At 37.4% G+C, this 15,922-nt stretch overlaps 1 protein-coding gene across 1 annotated transcript; it reads left to right on the top strand.

The window, feature by feature from the left end:
* Positions 1-13,292: 13,292 nt before the first annotated feature.
* On the top strand, positions 13,293-15,147 carry LOC121970054 (VAN3-binding protein-like). Its single transcript, XM_042520460.1, has 6 exons — positions 13,293-13,817; positions 13,908-14,277; positions 14,338-14,484; positions 14,553-14,602; positions 14,676-14,733; positions 14,810-15,147. Exons 1-6 carry the CDS (start codon positions 13,494-13,496, stop codon positions 15,043-15,045), a joined length of 1,185 nt encoding a protein of 394 aa, XP_042376394.1. The 5' UTR covers positions 13,293-13,493; the 3' UTR covers positions 15,046-15,147.
* Positions 15,148-15,922: the final 775 nt, after the last annotated feature.

Below are 15,922 nucleotides of genomic sequence, written 5' to 3'. Positions count from 1 at the left end.
AACATGGTAACAGTTGGGATTATTTAGAAAATCAAATAGGCTCGGACCAACACTCGGTTTCAAGAGCACAAGATAGACTTTGAAATTTGAATTAGGCATGTAAATATGGAACACGAAAGTAACTAAGTTACGAGAAAAAAAAATGGGTTCTTAGTCCTGAGACTGCAAGAAACACATGGTGTTCCAAATGATACGGACAAAGAATTTCTTACGAAGGGTTTATAACTATGTTTTGAGACCATATATACCTTTCCAAATGAATTTTTAGGAATCCCAGTAGGATAGGTACAACAGTAGGTTTCAAGTGTACAATGGTTGCATCGATCTTTACATTAGGCATGAAAATCTGAAAAGAAAAGAGAAGCACTGTTCTGTTCCAACTGGCACGGAGCCATACCTTCTAATCCATGGTGTATAAATTTTGTTTGACACCATATATACCATCTCCCCACCAAGACCTTCACAGGGGACAAGTGATGGAAAAAAAATCAGCCAACATGGGCCTGATATGCTACCATATTAGGCCCAACGCGGGTATGATATGAGAGCATATCAGACCCAACGTGGGCCTGGTATGGTATCCTTTCTTAAAAATTGATACTATCTCCCCCTTTCTATAAACTCAAAATGTGATACCATGCTCCTTATCAAAAAATAAAATTAGAAGGTGCTACCATAGGGTTTAAGTCTATAGCATGACCATAAGTGGAATATGTGCCAACTGGCACGGAGTCATACCTTCTAATCCATGGTGTATAAATTATGTTTGACACCATATATACCATCTCCCCACCAAGACCTTCACAGGGGACTTGATTTCAGGTAAATCCAAGTAGGGGAGGGCCATCAGTGGGTTTTGGTCAAAACCCACTGATGGACCTAGACACCTCTGATTGTACCCATTTCAATTCGAGTGGGATTCTGGAATTCCAAGGATTCCATCGGTGCTAGTAAATCATGGTTTAAAGCTCTATAGGTATGGTGGCAAGTGATGGGGAAAAAAAATCAGGCACCGTTGGGCCTGATATGCTATCATATCAGGCCCAACGTGGGGCCTGATATTAAAGAGTATTATTTCAAAATAATAATAATAATTAATATGACAAATAAATCGAGTCGATTAAATTTAAAATAAAATAATGGGATATCAGGCCCAAGTTTCAATCTATAAAAGCGCACACTTTCCTGCTTCAGTCGTCATCTTCTTCTCGAAGCCATTCTACGCAGCTCCGTTCGAGGCGTGACTCTACCTTCACCGGCGTTCGAGAATCAGTTTCGTACGTAGCTCGGTTGCTCATTTAGTTATTCTTTCTATAACGGTTTAACCTAGGGTTTGTGTTACTGTTATGAGCATGTTAGAATAAGAGCGTAGTCGTTATTACGGGATCTAAGAGTTGTTTTTATGGGTGTGATTATACAGTAGCTAGGTTCGCAATGGCAACAAAAGAAGCGTCGACAAATGTGAGTGCTGATCGACCAAATTATCCAAGTTATGTCAAAAGAGGAAGAACTAAAAGAATGAACTGGAAAAGTAGCATTTGACACTTTAGTAAGTTTATCTCTTCTGTTAACCCGACTGCAGAACAAGAACAGAAGATTCGAGGCACACCTTTTTCGTGGATCCTCGACCTCCCTGATAGTTCTTTTGTAAGAGCTCAGGTACAAACTATGTTTGATAATTGGGATCGTGAGGAAAACAACTTTATCTTCCATGGGAAGAAGCTCAAATTTACAAAGGTAGATGTGAGACTGATTCTTGGCCTACCCGACAATGGAGAGATAGTTCGTCTCGATTTAAATGAGGCTTCAAGCGCACTGTACATGGAGTTTTTCTGAGATTCGGATTGTTCTGCCAAACATTTGGAGAAACTGATTAGGAAGTCGAGATCAAATGACAAGCTGTACTGTCAGCTGTATATCCTATATTTTTTTTTGCAACTGTTCTATTTTATGGGAGTAGCAGTGTTCTCAGAATACCTGTGCTCTCCCTAATTGGCTATGTAGATGATTTTGACAACTTAGCTAGGTTTAACTGGTGCAATGCAGTATACAGTTTCATGGCTCAACAATTAGACTCCATTGGATTGGAGCTTACATTAAGACCAAAACCACAGGTTGCTGATGCAACGTCCAAGGCCCCCTTGCTCAAGGGATTTCCAAATATTTTGGCTATAAGTCTGATTACATATATATCACGATATTTGTAAAGATTATGAATTATTTTTATAATCATATTGTAGGTATGGGTGTGTGAGCACATCAGCATTATTAATCTAGACCATCCAGAAAAATTACCAAGAATACTACGGTGGAGGTGGCCTAACTATCATGTTGACACAGTCAAAAAAATGATAGACCGTGTAACTGCAGATAAAATTTTAGTAGATTTAATTCCGGAAGAATCAGAGTTGGATTTACTACCAAACCGGCCTCAGCCAACTGAGTCTCTTGAGTTGGTCGGCCAAGGATCTTTACAGCAAGCCGAAGAAGGTCTACTGTAGTGTGACAATACGGTAGATTGTATTTCGTGCAAGGAAAAGGGGGAAAAAATTGATAGTTTAAAGCAAGAATTACATAAAGCTACTAAAAGTTTGGAGGAAGCTAATAAAAACCTAGCAACGGTGATAGAAGAAAAGGATAGTCTAGTAGCAGCAAAGGATATTGTGATTGCTGATATGGAATCTATGCTTAAAGAAAAGGATCAACAAATAAGTGAACTGTGTAAGGAACGGGATACGAGTGGCACCAAGGCTGACACTATAAATTCTGACGTGGATAATAGAATTTTAAATGTAAAAGACAAAATCATCGCCGATGCCGAAAATAAGATTAAAGAGCTCCAACAAGTCATACAAAGCATATCAGGGGAGCCAAGAGCATCAGAAGGCATAGACCCTAATCTGCCTAGACTTCCAACTAATTTTCGGGTAGGCCCCAAAAGACAGAGAACTCAGAGAAGTTTGATATCCGAATGCACCAAAAAAAAGGCAAACAACTTGTTCTTACTGTCGAACCAGATGCTCCTACATCATCAAAGACCGAAGATACAAGTTCATCACAATTAGAAACAAAATGTCATGAACTTAATAAGGTAAAAACCAAAATATTGAAGGTACAGTCGAGAGTAGGTAAGTTGTTATTTTATAATCCTTAATAACATAGTATTATTTTAATTATCTCAGCAAGCGAAGACATTTTTTAAAAAGAGTAAAGATGGTGTGATAGTCGATGCATTATTGAAGCTCAGTCAGTTAAGGTAACGTAGTTGCTAGCCTAAATACTTAAACCACATGCCAACGAAGGATTATTATTGGAGTTTAATGATATTTATTATACTTTTAATTTTTTAAATACCATTGACTGTATCCTTGTGTGTAGGGTGACGGTGCAACCAATATGGACAAATGATAATTTCTCTTTAGATATGCAATCTTTTATGACAATATTTGATTGGACGCAATACACCAATGGGGATTGCATAAATGTTTATTGGAGTATTCTTGCTAATGAAGCCAAAAACTCTAACTCACCGTACCAACCATCCATATTTTGTGGGGTTGGATTTCGAGTATGCCCCTTATCTCATTATAAATTGTTTATAATATATATTGGATGCAATCACCTAAATAGCTCTATTATTTGCATAGGACTTGTTTGGAATAATGCACATGGATGCAGTGAAATAAACTGTAAAAACTGATGAGGACAAGGACATTAGATATATTTTATGTCCTCTAAATAACCAAGATGATCATTGGCATCTAATGGTCATGGACCTGGAGGAAGGTCAAATAATTCATTATAACTCTCTTGGCACCACAGAAAATTACACTTCTGTTTTTGATAAAACTGTAAGTAACAAATTTCTTATATCCAATAATCATTGGTTATGTATTAATTACTATGGTTTGATATTCGTAGGTGTTGTTTTTTAAGGAGCTAAACTGGTTATACTATCACATGTGGCATAAAGGTTTAGAACCTTTCTCCGGGAGAGAGTATAAAATGATTCAAGTTAATGGCCCCACACAAAGCAAATCGTAAGTATTTGTGTATGTTCTATAATAATTGGATTTGGGTTTTTATGATGGATTGTGCTTTTGTTTTGTAGGTTGGATTCACTACAAGAAAACAGGGCTTCAGAGACGAAAAATTTCGTTTCTGAAAGCCATTTTTCTGTCTCTAAATAATGTTTGAAACAAATTATTCCGTCTCAAAATTCCGTTATTGAAAGCCCCGTAGCTAATTTTGAGACAGAATTATTCTGTCTCTAATTTCATAAACAGATTGAAAAATCGTTTATATATCTGTTTTTAATTTGACCAAATGAAATTAATTTCAAATATAAATCTCGTCTCTAATTTTGTTTTAAATCTGTTATTAATCTGTTTCAAATTATATAACAAATATAACTTTAATCTGTTTATAATTCGTTTACAATCCTGTTTATAAATTCGTATATAAAATTAGTTTATAATTTTGTTTTAACTCTTGCATTAGTCTGCACAAATTATATATTAAATATAATTTTAATCTATTTATAAATTTGTTTATAAACATATTTATAAATTCATATATATATATTTCATTTCTAATTTTGTTTTAAATATGTTATTAACCTATCTCAAGTAATATATCAAAAATAATTTTAATTTGCTTATAAATCTATTTACAAAATTCATATTTAAATCTATCAATAAATTTTTATTATATTATATTTTTATTTTTTTTCATCTACATATTATTTTAGTAGAAACAATCACACATTTTAAATAAATTAAAAATATTTAAAACAATTAATTTTTAATCCAAAAATATCACATCATCCAAATATTGATCCAAATATTCATAAAATAATCCCACCTCTTGAATCATCTTACGAACCATCTCCTCGAGATTTTCTTCTCTTTGTCCACCTTCCTCCATAAGTTTTTCTTCCCTTTGTCTACCTTCCTCAATAAGTTTATCTTCCCTTTGCTTATTTTCTGTGATACGAGTTCCAATTTGTTTTTGCTTTCAATAATTTCTTTCTCCATCCTCTTGCTAGTAGCACGCATATCTTCAATTTCTTGTGATAGTTCTTTGTTTTTTTCATTGGAGCACATTTCATTGAAACTTCCATTGTATGATTTTCCAAAGTATTGATTGCATCCTAATCCATACACCCTCCCCTTATATTGGCCACCCACCACATCCCACCATTATTTGAGATTGAATGATGGATGTGTAGAGTGATCATCAACATTTTGTCGCTCTGTATATTGTTCCTGTACATATTATAATAACTTATATTAGTTTAATAAATATAAAAACAAATAAATGAGATGACAATATGATATTAATAACACTATGCAGTAAACACTAGCAGTAAACCTTACAATCAGCTATGCAATAACAATAAGCAATACATATTACAATACTAATATGTAATGGCAGTAAACAACAGTGCAGATTACAAGATGTAAACAACAGCAACACTAATGTAAACATCAAAAAACACTAGTAGTAAACGTGACAATCAGCCATGCAATAAACACTATGCAGTACATATTACAATACTAATATGTAATGGCAATAAACAGCAGTATATATTACAAGATGTAAACAGCAGCAACACTAATATAAATAGCAGTAAACACTAGTAGTAAATGTGACAATAAGCTATGCAATAAACACTATGCAGTGCATATTACAATACTAATCTGTAATGACAGTAAATAGCAGTACATATTACAAGATGTAAATAGCAGCAACACCAATGTAAACAATAGTACATAATCTGTAATGGCAATCAACTATGCAATCTAGGTGACTAGATCATAGGGTTACCAACAAAGTGTAACAACACCAACACCAAAAAAAAAGTAACACCAATAGAACAGAATCAATAGCAGTATAAGAAAAAATGCAGTACACCAACACTAATAGCAGGACACCAATAGAAGCAGTACACCAATACTAATAGCAGTAACACCAATGACAATAATAAAATGTGTAAGGACAAAAATTGAATCAATTTAAATTATATCATAAGATCAAAAATAGAATCAATTTAACTCTCTACTGATAACTGATAACTGCCAAAAATAATAGTACACTATAAACCAAGTCATCTTATTACACTTTGTTTCAAACGAAGATCAAAATCAACACAAGAAGATAGAAGTTACTAAGAATTAAATTCCTAGAAAGTGAGTTATCTTTGCAAGATAGAAATCTAGAAATTGATTTTCTTAAGAAGATAGAAGCTTTAAAAGAGGAAATATGTAAATCATTGGTGAACATAAATCATCTTAGGCATACAAAAGATGGAGATGTTATTCTGGATTCTATGAAAGGAACAAAATTTCTTCTCTTTGTAAAGGCAACGGGAACCAAAGAATATCTTATCTTCTCTTCTTGTTCTTGACAAGTCATATCTTCTATTCTAGAGTATAATTGAGAAAGAAATGCAAAAGGAGTGTCCGAGGTATCAAATCAAATATTAAAGCAGAATTTGTCGAAGCATGCCTCAAAATTTGTTGAAGCAACCGACATTGCTCACAAATTATACTATAAAGGATATCAATCTCACAAATTAGAAATTAATTTGTGAGACAATCTCACAAATTTGTAAGAAACAATGTAGGATAGCAATCAGCATGCCTCTTTGCCTCATGCTTCTCTCTGCCGCTTTTCCCTAAACAACATCAATCTCACAAATTTCTGCGATGTGGTCGCTCGCACGTCTAACATGGTTGCCCCCTCAAGTAATTATATGGTGGCGAACACATTTGCGACAGTGGCCGCTGACAAAAGCAAGGACCTGCGGTGTGGCAGTCCACATAGCAAGAGGAAGAAAAAGAAATTAGGGGTTACCTTTTGAGAGAGAGCAACAGAAGCGAGATACACGAAGTTGGCGATGAGTAGCGGAGTCGGCGACGGCAAGATACACGACGCCGGAAAGATATGCGTAGAAGAGTCGGCGAGATGCGAGAAATTAGACGGCGAGAAAGTCGGCGAGAAAACAAGAGTCGGCGAGGGAGGTAATGTCGCGAGGGAGTCGGGTTAAACAGGATGTAGCATAGGGTTTATTAAAATAAAATAAAATAAAATAAAAATAATTTAATTCATTTCATTATGATTTATATAAATTATAAATAGAATTTATTTCTGTTTAAAAATATATAGACAGATTTCTTGACAAATAAAATTTTGTATCAAATTCTGTTTAGAATTTGTATTTATTTTTGTTTATAAATATTTATTTTATAAATTTGTTTTTAGTTCATTTTAAATTCCGTCTTAAATATTTTTTTGTATATTATATTTAATTTAAATATAATAGATTAGTAATTCCATATTAAATTCGTTTTTGATTTACTAAAATTTAAAACAGATTTTAATTCCGTTTTAAAAATCTGTTTCTGAAGCCCTGTTTTCTTGTAGTGATTGTGCTTTTTTTATAATGCGCTATGCAGAGAGTTTGATGTTCCAGAGATCTGTAGACTTTGTACAAGCTGATATGAGAGCTTATAGATTTAACAATTGTAATATACTATTCTTGTAATGATTTACTGTTTGTGTAAATTAAAAATATGGTGAATCAATTTATTTTATTTTAATTTCTTTTTTTGATAAGGAGCATGGTAACACATTTTGAGTTTATAGAAAGGGGGAGATAATATCAATTTTTAAAAAAGGATACCATACCAGGCCCACGTTGGGCCTGATATTCAAGCATATCAGGCCCAACGGTGCCTAATTTTTTTTTCCATCACTTGCCACCACACCTATGGAGCTTTAAACCATGATTTGCTTGCAGAGTTGGAGTCCTTGCAACTCCAGAATACCACTCGAACTGAAATGGGTCGAATCAGAGGTGTCTAAGTCCATCAATGAGTTTTGACCAAAATCCACTGATAGCCCTCCCCTACTTAAATTTAACTAAAATCACGTTCCCTGTGAAGATTTTGGTGGGGAGATGGTATATATGGTGTCAAACAGAATTTATACCCCCTGTCTAAGAAGGTATGCCTCCGTGCCAGTTGGCACAGAAGAGTGCACAACTTTTCTTTTCAATCCTATGGAAGCACCTTTTAAAAATGATCTTATTTTATTTTTTTGATCAGGCCCCTGTTAGCATGTTTGGAGTTTATATTAGGGGGAGATAGAATCAAGTTTTATGAAATGATACCATACTAGGCCTACGTTGGGCCTGATAGATATGAGAGCATATCAGGCCCAATGGAGGCTGATTATATTTTATTTTTTCCCAACACCTATAGAGCTTTAAACCATGATTTGCTAGTAGAGTTGGAGTCCTTGCAACTCCAGAATACCACTCGAAATAAAATGGGTCCAATCAGAGGTGTCTAGGTCCATCAATGGGTTTTGACCAAAACCCACTGATGACCCTCCACTACTTGGATTTACTTGAAGTCACGTTCCCTGTGATGATCTTGGTGGGGAGATGGTATATATGGTGTCAAACAGAATTTATACCCCCTGTCTAAAAAGGTATGGCTCCGTGCCAGTTGGCACGGAACAGTGCACAACTTTTCTTTTGAACCCTATGGACACACCTTTTAAAAATGATCTTATTTTATTTTTTTGATCAGGCCCCTGTTAGCATGTTTGGAGTTAATATTAGGGAAGATAGAATCAAGTTTTATGAAACGATACCATACCAAGCCCTCGTTGAGCCTGATATGCACTCATATCAGGCCCACGTTGGGCCTGATATAAGAGCATATCAGGCCCAACGGAGGCTGATTATATTTTATTTTTTTCCCAACACCTATAGAGCTTTAAACCATGATTTGCTAGCAGAGTTGGAGTCCTTGCAACTCCAGAATACCAATCGAACTGAAATGGGTCCAATCAGAGGTGTCTAGGTCCATCAGTGGGTTTTGACCAAAACCCACTGATAACCCTCCCCTACTTGAATTTATCTGAAATCACATTCCCTGTGAAGATCTTGGTGGGGAGATGGTATATATGGTGTTAAACAGAATTTATACCCCCCTGTCTAAGAAGGTATGGCTCCGTGCCAGTTGACACGGAACAATGCACAACTTTTCTTTTCAACCCTATGGAAGCACCTTTTAAAAATGATCTTATTTTAATTTTTTGATCAGGCCCCTGTTAGCATGTTTGGAGTTTATATCATGGGGAGATAGAATCAAGTTTTATGAAACAATACCATACCAGACCCACGTCAGGCCTGATATGCACTCATATCAGGCCCACGTTGGGACTGATATGAGAGCATATCAGGCCCAACGGAGGCTGATTATATTTTATTTTTTTCCCAACACCTATAGAGCTTTAAATAAAGATTTGCCAGCATAATTGGAGTCCTTGCAACTCCAGAATACCACTCGAACTGAAATAGGTCCAATCAGAGGTGTCTAGGTCCATCAGTGGATTTTGACCAAAACCCATTGATGGCCCTCCCCTACTTGGATTTACTTGAAATCACGTTCCCTGTGAAGATCTTGGTGGGGAGATAGTATATATGGTGTCAAACAGAATTTATACCCCTTGTCTAAGAAGGTATGGCTCTGTGCCAGTTGGCACGGAACAGTGCACCTCTTTTATTTTTCAATGACCGAGAAGTGCTGTCCTATCTTATTTTACAAGTATTACTACAATCCCTTTGTGCGAGTTTTAACTCATTTATATTGCACAATATATTTACATGACTTTGAAATTACTAACCCCTTCCTGTTGAATTGAAATGTATCGCATTTTTATTTTACACAATGGAGATATGGTGTGAAGTATTATTTCTACCTTGCAGGTGATGGTTTACACTTCTCATACATACAATAACACTGTAACACAAAATAAATACTCCATAAACCTATATAACAGATACATCACTTTCCACAACTATTTTTCTTACAATCCTATATATGTACTTCATACAAAACATATGGCTCACCTCCTCCAATTTACAATTCAGTCAAGAACCAGGGGCTGGCGGCATTCTATATGTCCTTCGATTATGTCCTAGTTGTTTGCACCTGCTGCATTTGATTTTTACCTTCCCATTATGTTTCGACTCGATCCTTGCCTTCTTTCGCCTACCAGGCTGCACAAGGCTACGGGGACATAGCACTATAATGTTGTTTACTCCCCTAGGCCAAAATTCCTTGCTTCGACAGGGGTAAATACGATTCATGTATGTCGTTTTCCAATTCTGTGAATGAAAATAATGCTCACAATATGGGAGTGTATCCATGTTCCGGTGAATTATGACGACAATTGCATGTGAGCAAGGCAATCCTGAAATTTGAAACTCCCCATAGTTACAATATTTTATCTCTAAATCAACAATGTATGAAGCACCCCATGTCTCTACTTCTATTTCGGATTGAGAGTAGGGGTGGACTTTATATCGTCTAGCTTTCTCCCTCCTTGATTCCATTTCTTTGGTAGCATGAGGTGTCAACGCAACATACCATTTCGATGCTTCCTCCCTACGGTTAAAGAACCATTGAGCTACCTTTCTTCTAGTATTATTAATTAACCTGTTTATGGGAAGTTCACGCGTCTCCTTGAACAAAGCATTTAAACTCTCTACACAATTGGTGGTTAGCATTGTGTACCTTCTGCCACTAAAGTGTGCATTGACCCATCTTTTAGGGTCAATGTTCTGAAGCTACTTATGAGCATCTGGATGTTTTTCAAGCATGAACTGTATTATGAGATTATATTGTAGTGTTGTGTTTGCTCGAGCTGCTGCCCAAAACAACCCTAAACCTGACCTACTGCCAGTATCTGTTACCATATTGCAAGACATGTGGTGACAACAAAAAGCATGATGGGCAGTAAGGTAAACTTTCCTAACTGCTGATATAATGCCACGATGTCTATCTGATACTATACTCATTGACTCTGGATCAACATTAAATAATCTCTTCGTATGATCCAGAAACCACTCCCATGCAGATCCATATTCAACTTCAACGATTCCAAAGGCTACTGGGAGGACATTGTCATTAACATCTATTGATGAAGCCATCAACAACACACCCGGATATTTGCCTCTTAGGTGTGTGACATCAATTCCAATTAATTTACGAAGATAAGACCTGAATACTCTTCTACAAGCTCCAAAACCCCAAAACAGCGTTGTAACTGATTATCCCCATTCTGTGTAGTGCCACATAGGTTTCAGGATCCCTGACTCTTAATTCACGCAGATATAGTGGAAGATCTTTATATGTTTGGTCATAATCTCCAACAACTTTCTTCATCGCTTTCTCTCGAGCTATGTATGCTTTTCTGTAGGATATGGTCACTCCAAACCTAGCTTTTATATCTGCTATAATCATACTTGGCTTGTATTGTTCATTAGCAACAAATTGCTCTTCAACAAAAGAAGCTACAAAGGATGAAGAGCATGCTTGATGATCAACACTTTTCCTAATGGTGCCACATTGGTGTTCCTTTATATATTTCATAACTATGGACTCTACATCCCCCGAGCAACTACTCTCCACTTACACGGTTGATTGAAGCAGACAACTTTTACTTTATTTTTCTGAGTGTCAACTGGGTTATATCTCATATGTTTAACCATGGCATGCTTCACAAGTTCATTCTTGAACTCTTGTCGTGACGAAAATATCTGTCCTACAAAAAATTCATGCTGATATGTTGCCTCTTCAATTGGCCTTTCGAGCAATCGAGAATTTAGAATATATGGATCATCAGCTATTGGGAACTCCTCCTCTAAGTCACTGTACTGCTCTTGAGATATTTCATATTGTTTAATCTGCATATTATCAGCAAAGAATTCTTGTACATCTGTATTGCATTGCATTTCCTCTCCATTTCGGTTATAATACCCTTCCTCCTCACTCCAAGTAGGCTCATAGTAATCACCAAGTGTTGTACACGGGTTCAGAACTTCATCTTCTTGAATACTAGCTTCTTCATTTAGATCAAATGTGAAATTACTGCTTGTATTTCTATTTGTGTTAGGTACACAACTATACTGCGAAGATGGTGAAATATTTGTTCTGGATACTTCTCCTACATTAGCTCCATGTCCAATGCTAGAATTTACAATAAGAGTATTCCATATCTCAGAGAGAATTTCTTCAGTTATATGATCATCCCTGATAAATAAATTACAAACTAATTTAGTAAATTTGCAACTACATAATCTATTGCTGTAGTTAAATTGTAATTTTGCTCAAACTAGGAAGGGTTGAGCGAGGAAAAGAACTATCTGATGTAAAAGCAAAGTTTTAACCACATAACACGTTGGGCCTGATATCATAGATATCAGACCCCTTTTGAAGCAGATACTTCTTGTAAACTAGGACCACCACTGACTAAACCCTAAACCATAAATAAAATTTTTTTAGCCCAACTTAACTATCAACGTCAGAAACTAACAAGACTTAAATCGATTAAGTCTTCTATTACATCATAATTCAGGTGTTGTTGAATATTTATTCCCCACACAACAAAAATAAACCATAACAACACTTTTTACCGTCACCCTTCCCACCAATACTGTAATTTTTATTTATCATCACTATCCTAATTTACAGTAAAAAAATCAATACATACATGTCTAAACCTTTAAATGTATTCTTCTACTAATTTCCCTCTTGCAAGAAGTTTGTCCTTCTCGGCTGACGTTCTTAACTGCATTTGTCCTTTGGTCTCCTCTAGCAACTCTTACCCCATTATGCCATAAACCTAACTGGTCTATTGCAATCCCGCCAACCAGCACGAGCAGTAATGGCAAGCGCATGTGTTCATATTCCTTTCAAGTTTATAACACCACGCAGAGGGATGGAGGGACAGAGATGGTGAGAAGACGTGCATTCGAACCATAAAATATTTTTCAATTTTAATTTCGACTTAGATGCTTGGAAAATTATGTTTGAAAAAGTGGTTGCCAGGTTAGCCAGAGGAGTAATCTGGAAATTAATTTTGGTAAATTATGTCTTTTGATAAATATAAAACGATGATATACCTTTTGATAAATATATTAACTCCCGTATGTTCTTTGATAAATTGTCATAAATATTTTATATATATATATAAAATTGCCGGCAGAATTTGCTAAAGTAGATGGAATTGTCTTATCACCAATAAACGATATCGAAGATAGGTACCGATACCAACTGGTGGATAAGCAGCGGGTCCCACCCTCCAAACTGCCTGGCTGGATTTTATCTCGCCTAAAAAAGCAAATCATTTTTAAAAATCGAAAAGATATTTGTAAAAAAATTGGAAAATAAAATAAAATAACGTTCCTCATCATTGGACCAGCGCACAGGGACGAGAGCGAGGGGATGAGGCCGGGGACAGAAAACAGCGAGGAACAGGCGCAGCAAAAGGCGGGAAGGAAGCTGTCCGCTGTCCCCCTCTTGTCCCCCCTTCTCGTGCTCCCCCGCCCCTCTTTCTGTTCTATATATATATAATCCCTCTCCTCGCCTCTGCATCCCGCCGATCGCAGCGTAATTCGTTGAAGCAGAGCGATGGAGAAGGCACACTACTTGTGGGGGAGCAGGAGGAGGGATGGTTTGGTGCGATTGCGGGACCTGGTGGAGGAGGACGATGACGGTGAGGCGCCGGAGTGCGACCTCGAGATCCCGATGATTCCCCCGCCGCAGACCCCCCGCGAGCCGATGGAGTTCCTGTCCAGGTCCTGGAGCGTCTCCGCCGCCGAGATCTCCAAGGCCCTCCTCGCCGGGAACAAGAGGAGGAACTTCGTGGTGGATCGTCTGCCTGAAATGATGCCTCCGGACTCTTTGGTCGTCGCTGCGTCCACTGCCGGCGCCTCTCTGACCATCAATAAACGAGTAAGATCGCACTCCTCCGGCTATGTGTTGGATGATGGAATGGATAGGTTTTGCTAGATTCATCCTGTTTCTGTCGATTAATTTTGGCAGCCGCGCGGTGGCGTGAACAACATGATTACCCACAATGGAACGATTGGGAAATTGTTTCACCACAGAGAAAGCTGCAGAGCCAAAGTGAGGAGCAAGGAGAAAGCCCGCGCCGAGAGAGCCCGCATCCACGCCGCAGTGTCCGCCGCCGGAGTCGCCGCGGCCGTCGCCGCTGTCGTCGCCGCCTCGGAGAACCAAACATCGAAGATGAGCGCCGCCATGGTCTCCGCTACCGAGATCTTAGCCTCGCACTGCATCGAGATCGCGGAGCAAGCGGGGGCCGACCGTGACCTTGTGGCTTCTTCTATCCGATCTGCGGTCGACGTGAAATCAGCCGGAGATCTGATGACCCTCACAGCCGCCGCCGCAACAGGTCAGATTTCAATTGATAATCAGTCGCGATCTGATCAATAACCTATATCAATCTCAACAGCGCTACGAGGAGCTGCAGCGTTAAAGTTGAGGCTGCAAAGGGAAGCAAGGACCAACGCTGCCACCGTCATTCCTTGCGAGAAGAGTCAATGTGGGAGCCCAGATATCTGGTGCAAAGAAGGCGAGCTGCTCAAACGCACCCGTAAAGGTAAGATCGAAGATCAGATCTCACGCAATCAATCAACAACTCAAGCTTCAATTCGATTCCTACCGCAGGAACTTTACACTGGAAGAGAGTATCAGTCTACATCAACAGGAAGTCACAGGTAATTCCCAACTCACTCACCTTTTGGCAGTCACTCAGAGCTCTCGTTCAATGGTAATGGATACAATTCTCAGGTCATAGTGAAGCTCAAAAGTAAGCATATAGGAGGGGCACTTTCAAAGAAGAAAAAGAGTAAGTGAATGTTGACAATGGCATGACATTGGCAAACAAATAGCTTCTTTTAATCCATTCTTTGATGGCTAATCAGGTGTTGTCTATGGTGTGTACGATGAAATTCCTGCCTGGCCTGAGCGTTCAAAGGAGTGTGTGGAGGAGAGATGCTACTTTGGCCTGAGAACAGCGCAAGGTCTGATTGAGTTTGAGTGTGAGAACAGCATCACAAAGCAAAAGTGGGTGGACGGAGTGCAGAACTTGCTTAGGCAAGTATCAAGTGATCATGGTGAGAAAATAGAGCACTCCATGGAGCTACTAAAACTCACTTGATGCATCTATGAAGGTATATGTTCGTGCACATAGTTATAGTCTTATAGAGTAAAGAAATTTGTTATTTCCCCTATTGTGATATTCAAATGTCACCATGTGAAAGAGCCTGCTTGTGAGCTGTAAACATACATGAGAAGATAAAGTGTGCAAGGACAATCATGGAACCTTTTGGAAATGAGAGACGAGCTTGCAAAAGGAGATTCTTTACCCTCTGAGGCTCTGATGCGACTGGTATAACTAAAAGCCTGGATACTTATCTGGCTTAGGAGACACCAAATAGCATTGCACTTAAACACTTCACCATCTGTTTTTGGTATTATATAGATCTGAACCTCCAAACTAACTTATTAAATTTAAAAATTTATAGACGTTGTCAAATTAGTAGAGAACCTAGAGAAACCCTTTGATACACTAAGGGATTTAAACTGAAAATTCAAGGGAAGCAAGTTATTTTAGTTAAGTTAATAGAGTATGCCTATTATAATGCAAAAAAAAAAAAGCAATATTGAATATAATCTTTAAGTGTTTCTTAGACTTAAAATAAGACCTTAAGTTGAAAGGAAGTAGATTATCAAAAGAAAAAAGCACCCAAAGCGCTAACCTTTAAAATCTATGAACTTGTAGTTGAACCACAAGACTTAATCATAAATAAAATTTGGACAAAATAAAAAAATACTTAAAGACACCTTTTTTTTGAATTATCAAAAGAATTCTCCGGATGCCTCGTATCATATTTTCTACCAACTTTATTGTGCATTTTCACATTTTTACATATCTAAAAAGTAGGCCCAATCATCGAACCAGTTTAATGTACTTGCCTAAGCAAAATGACTATTTACCAATTTTAGTCAAAACTAATATAAAACAAAGTATTATT

Source organism: Zingiber officinale, chromosome 4A, assembly GCF_018446385.1.
Source record: "Zingiber officinale cultivar Zhangliang chromosome 4A, Zo_v1.1, whole genome shotgun sequence".
NCBI lineage: Eukaryota > Viridiplantae > Streptophyta > Magnoliopsida > Zingiberales > Zingiberaceae > Zingiber > Zingiber officinale.
The sequence above is the reverse complement of the archived record's forward strand: the minus strand, read 5'-3'. Positions and strand labels throughout refer to the sequence as shown.

Bases quoted from the DNA above. Each gene is read 5' to 3' on its own strand.
- LOC121970054 (XM_042520460.1), top strand. From the start codon at position 13,494: ATGGAGAAGGCACACTACTTGTGGGGGAGCAGGAGGAGGGATGGTTTG. The intron at 14,278-14,337 runs GTCAGATTTCAA...CAATCTCAACAG, and splicing joins CACAGCCGCCGCCGCAACAG to CGCTACGAGGAGCTGCAGCG. The intron at 14,485-14,552 runs GTAAGATCGAAG...TTCCTACCGCAG, and splicing joins GCTCAAACGCACCCGTAAAG to GAACTTTACACTGGAAGAGA.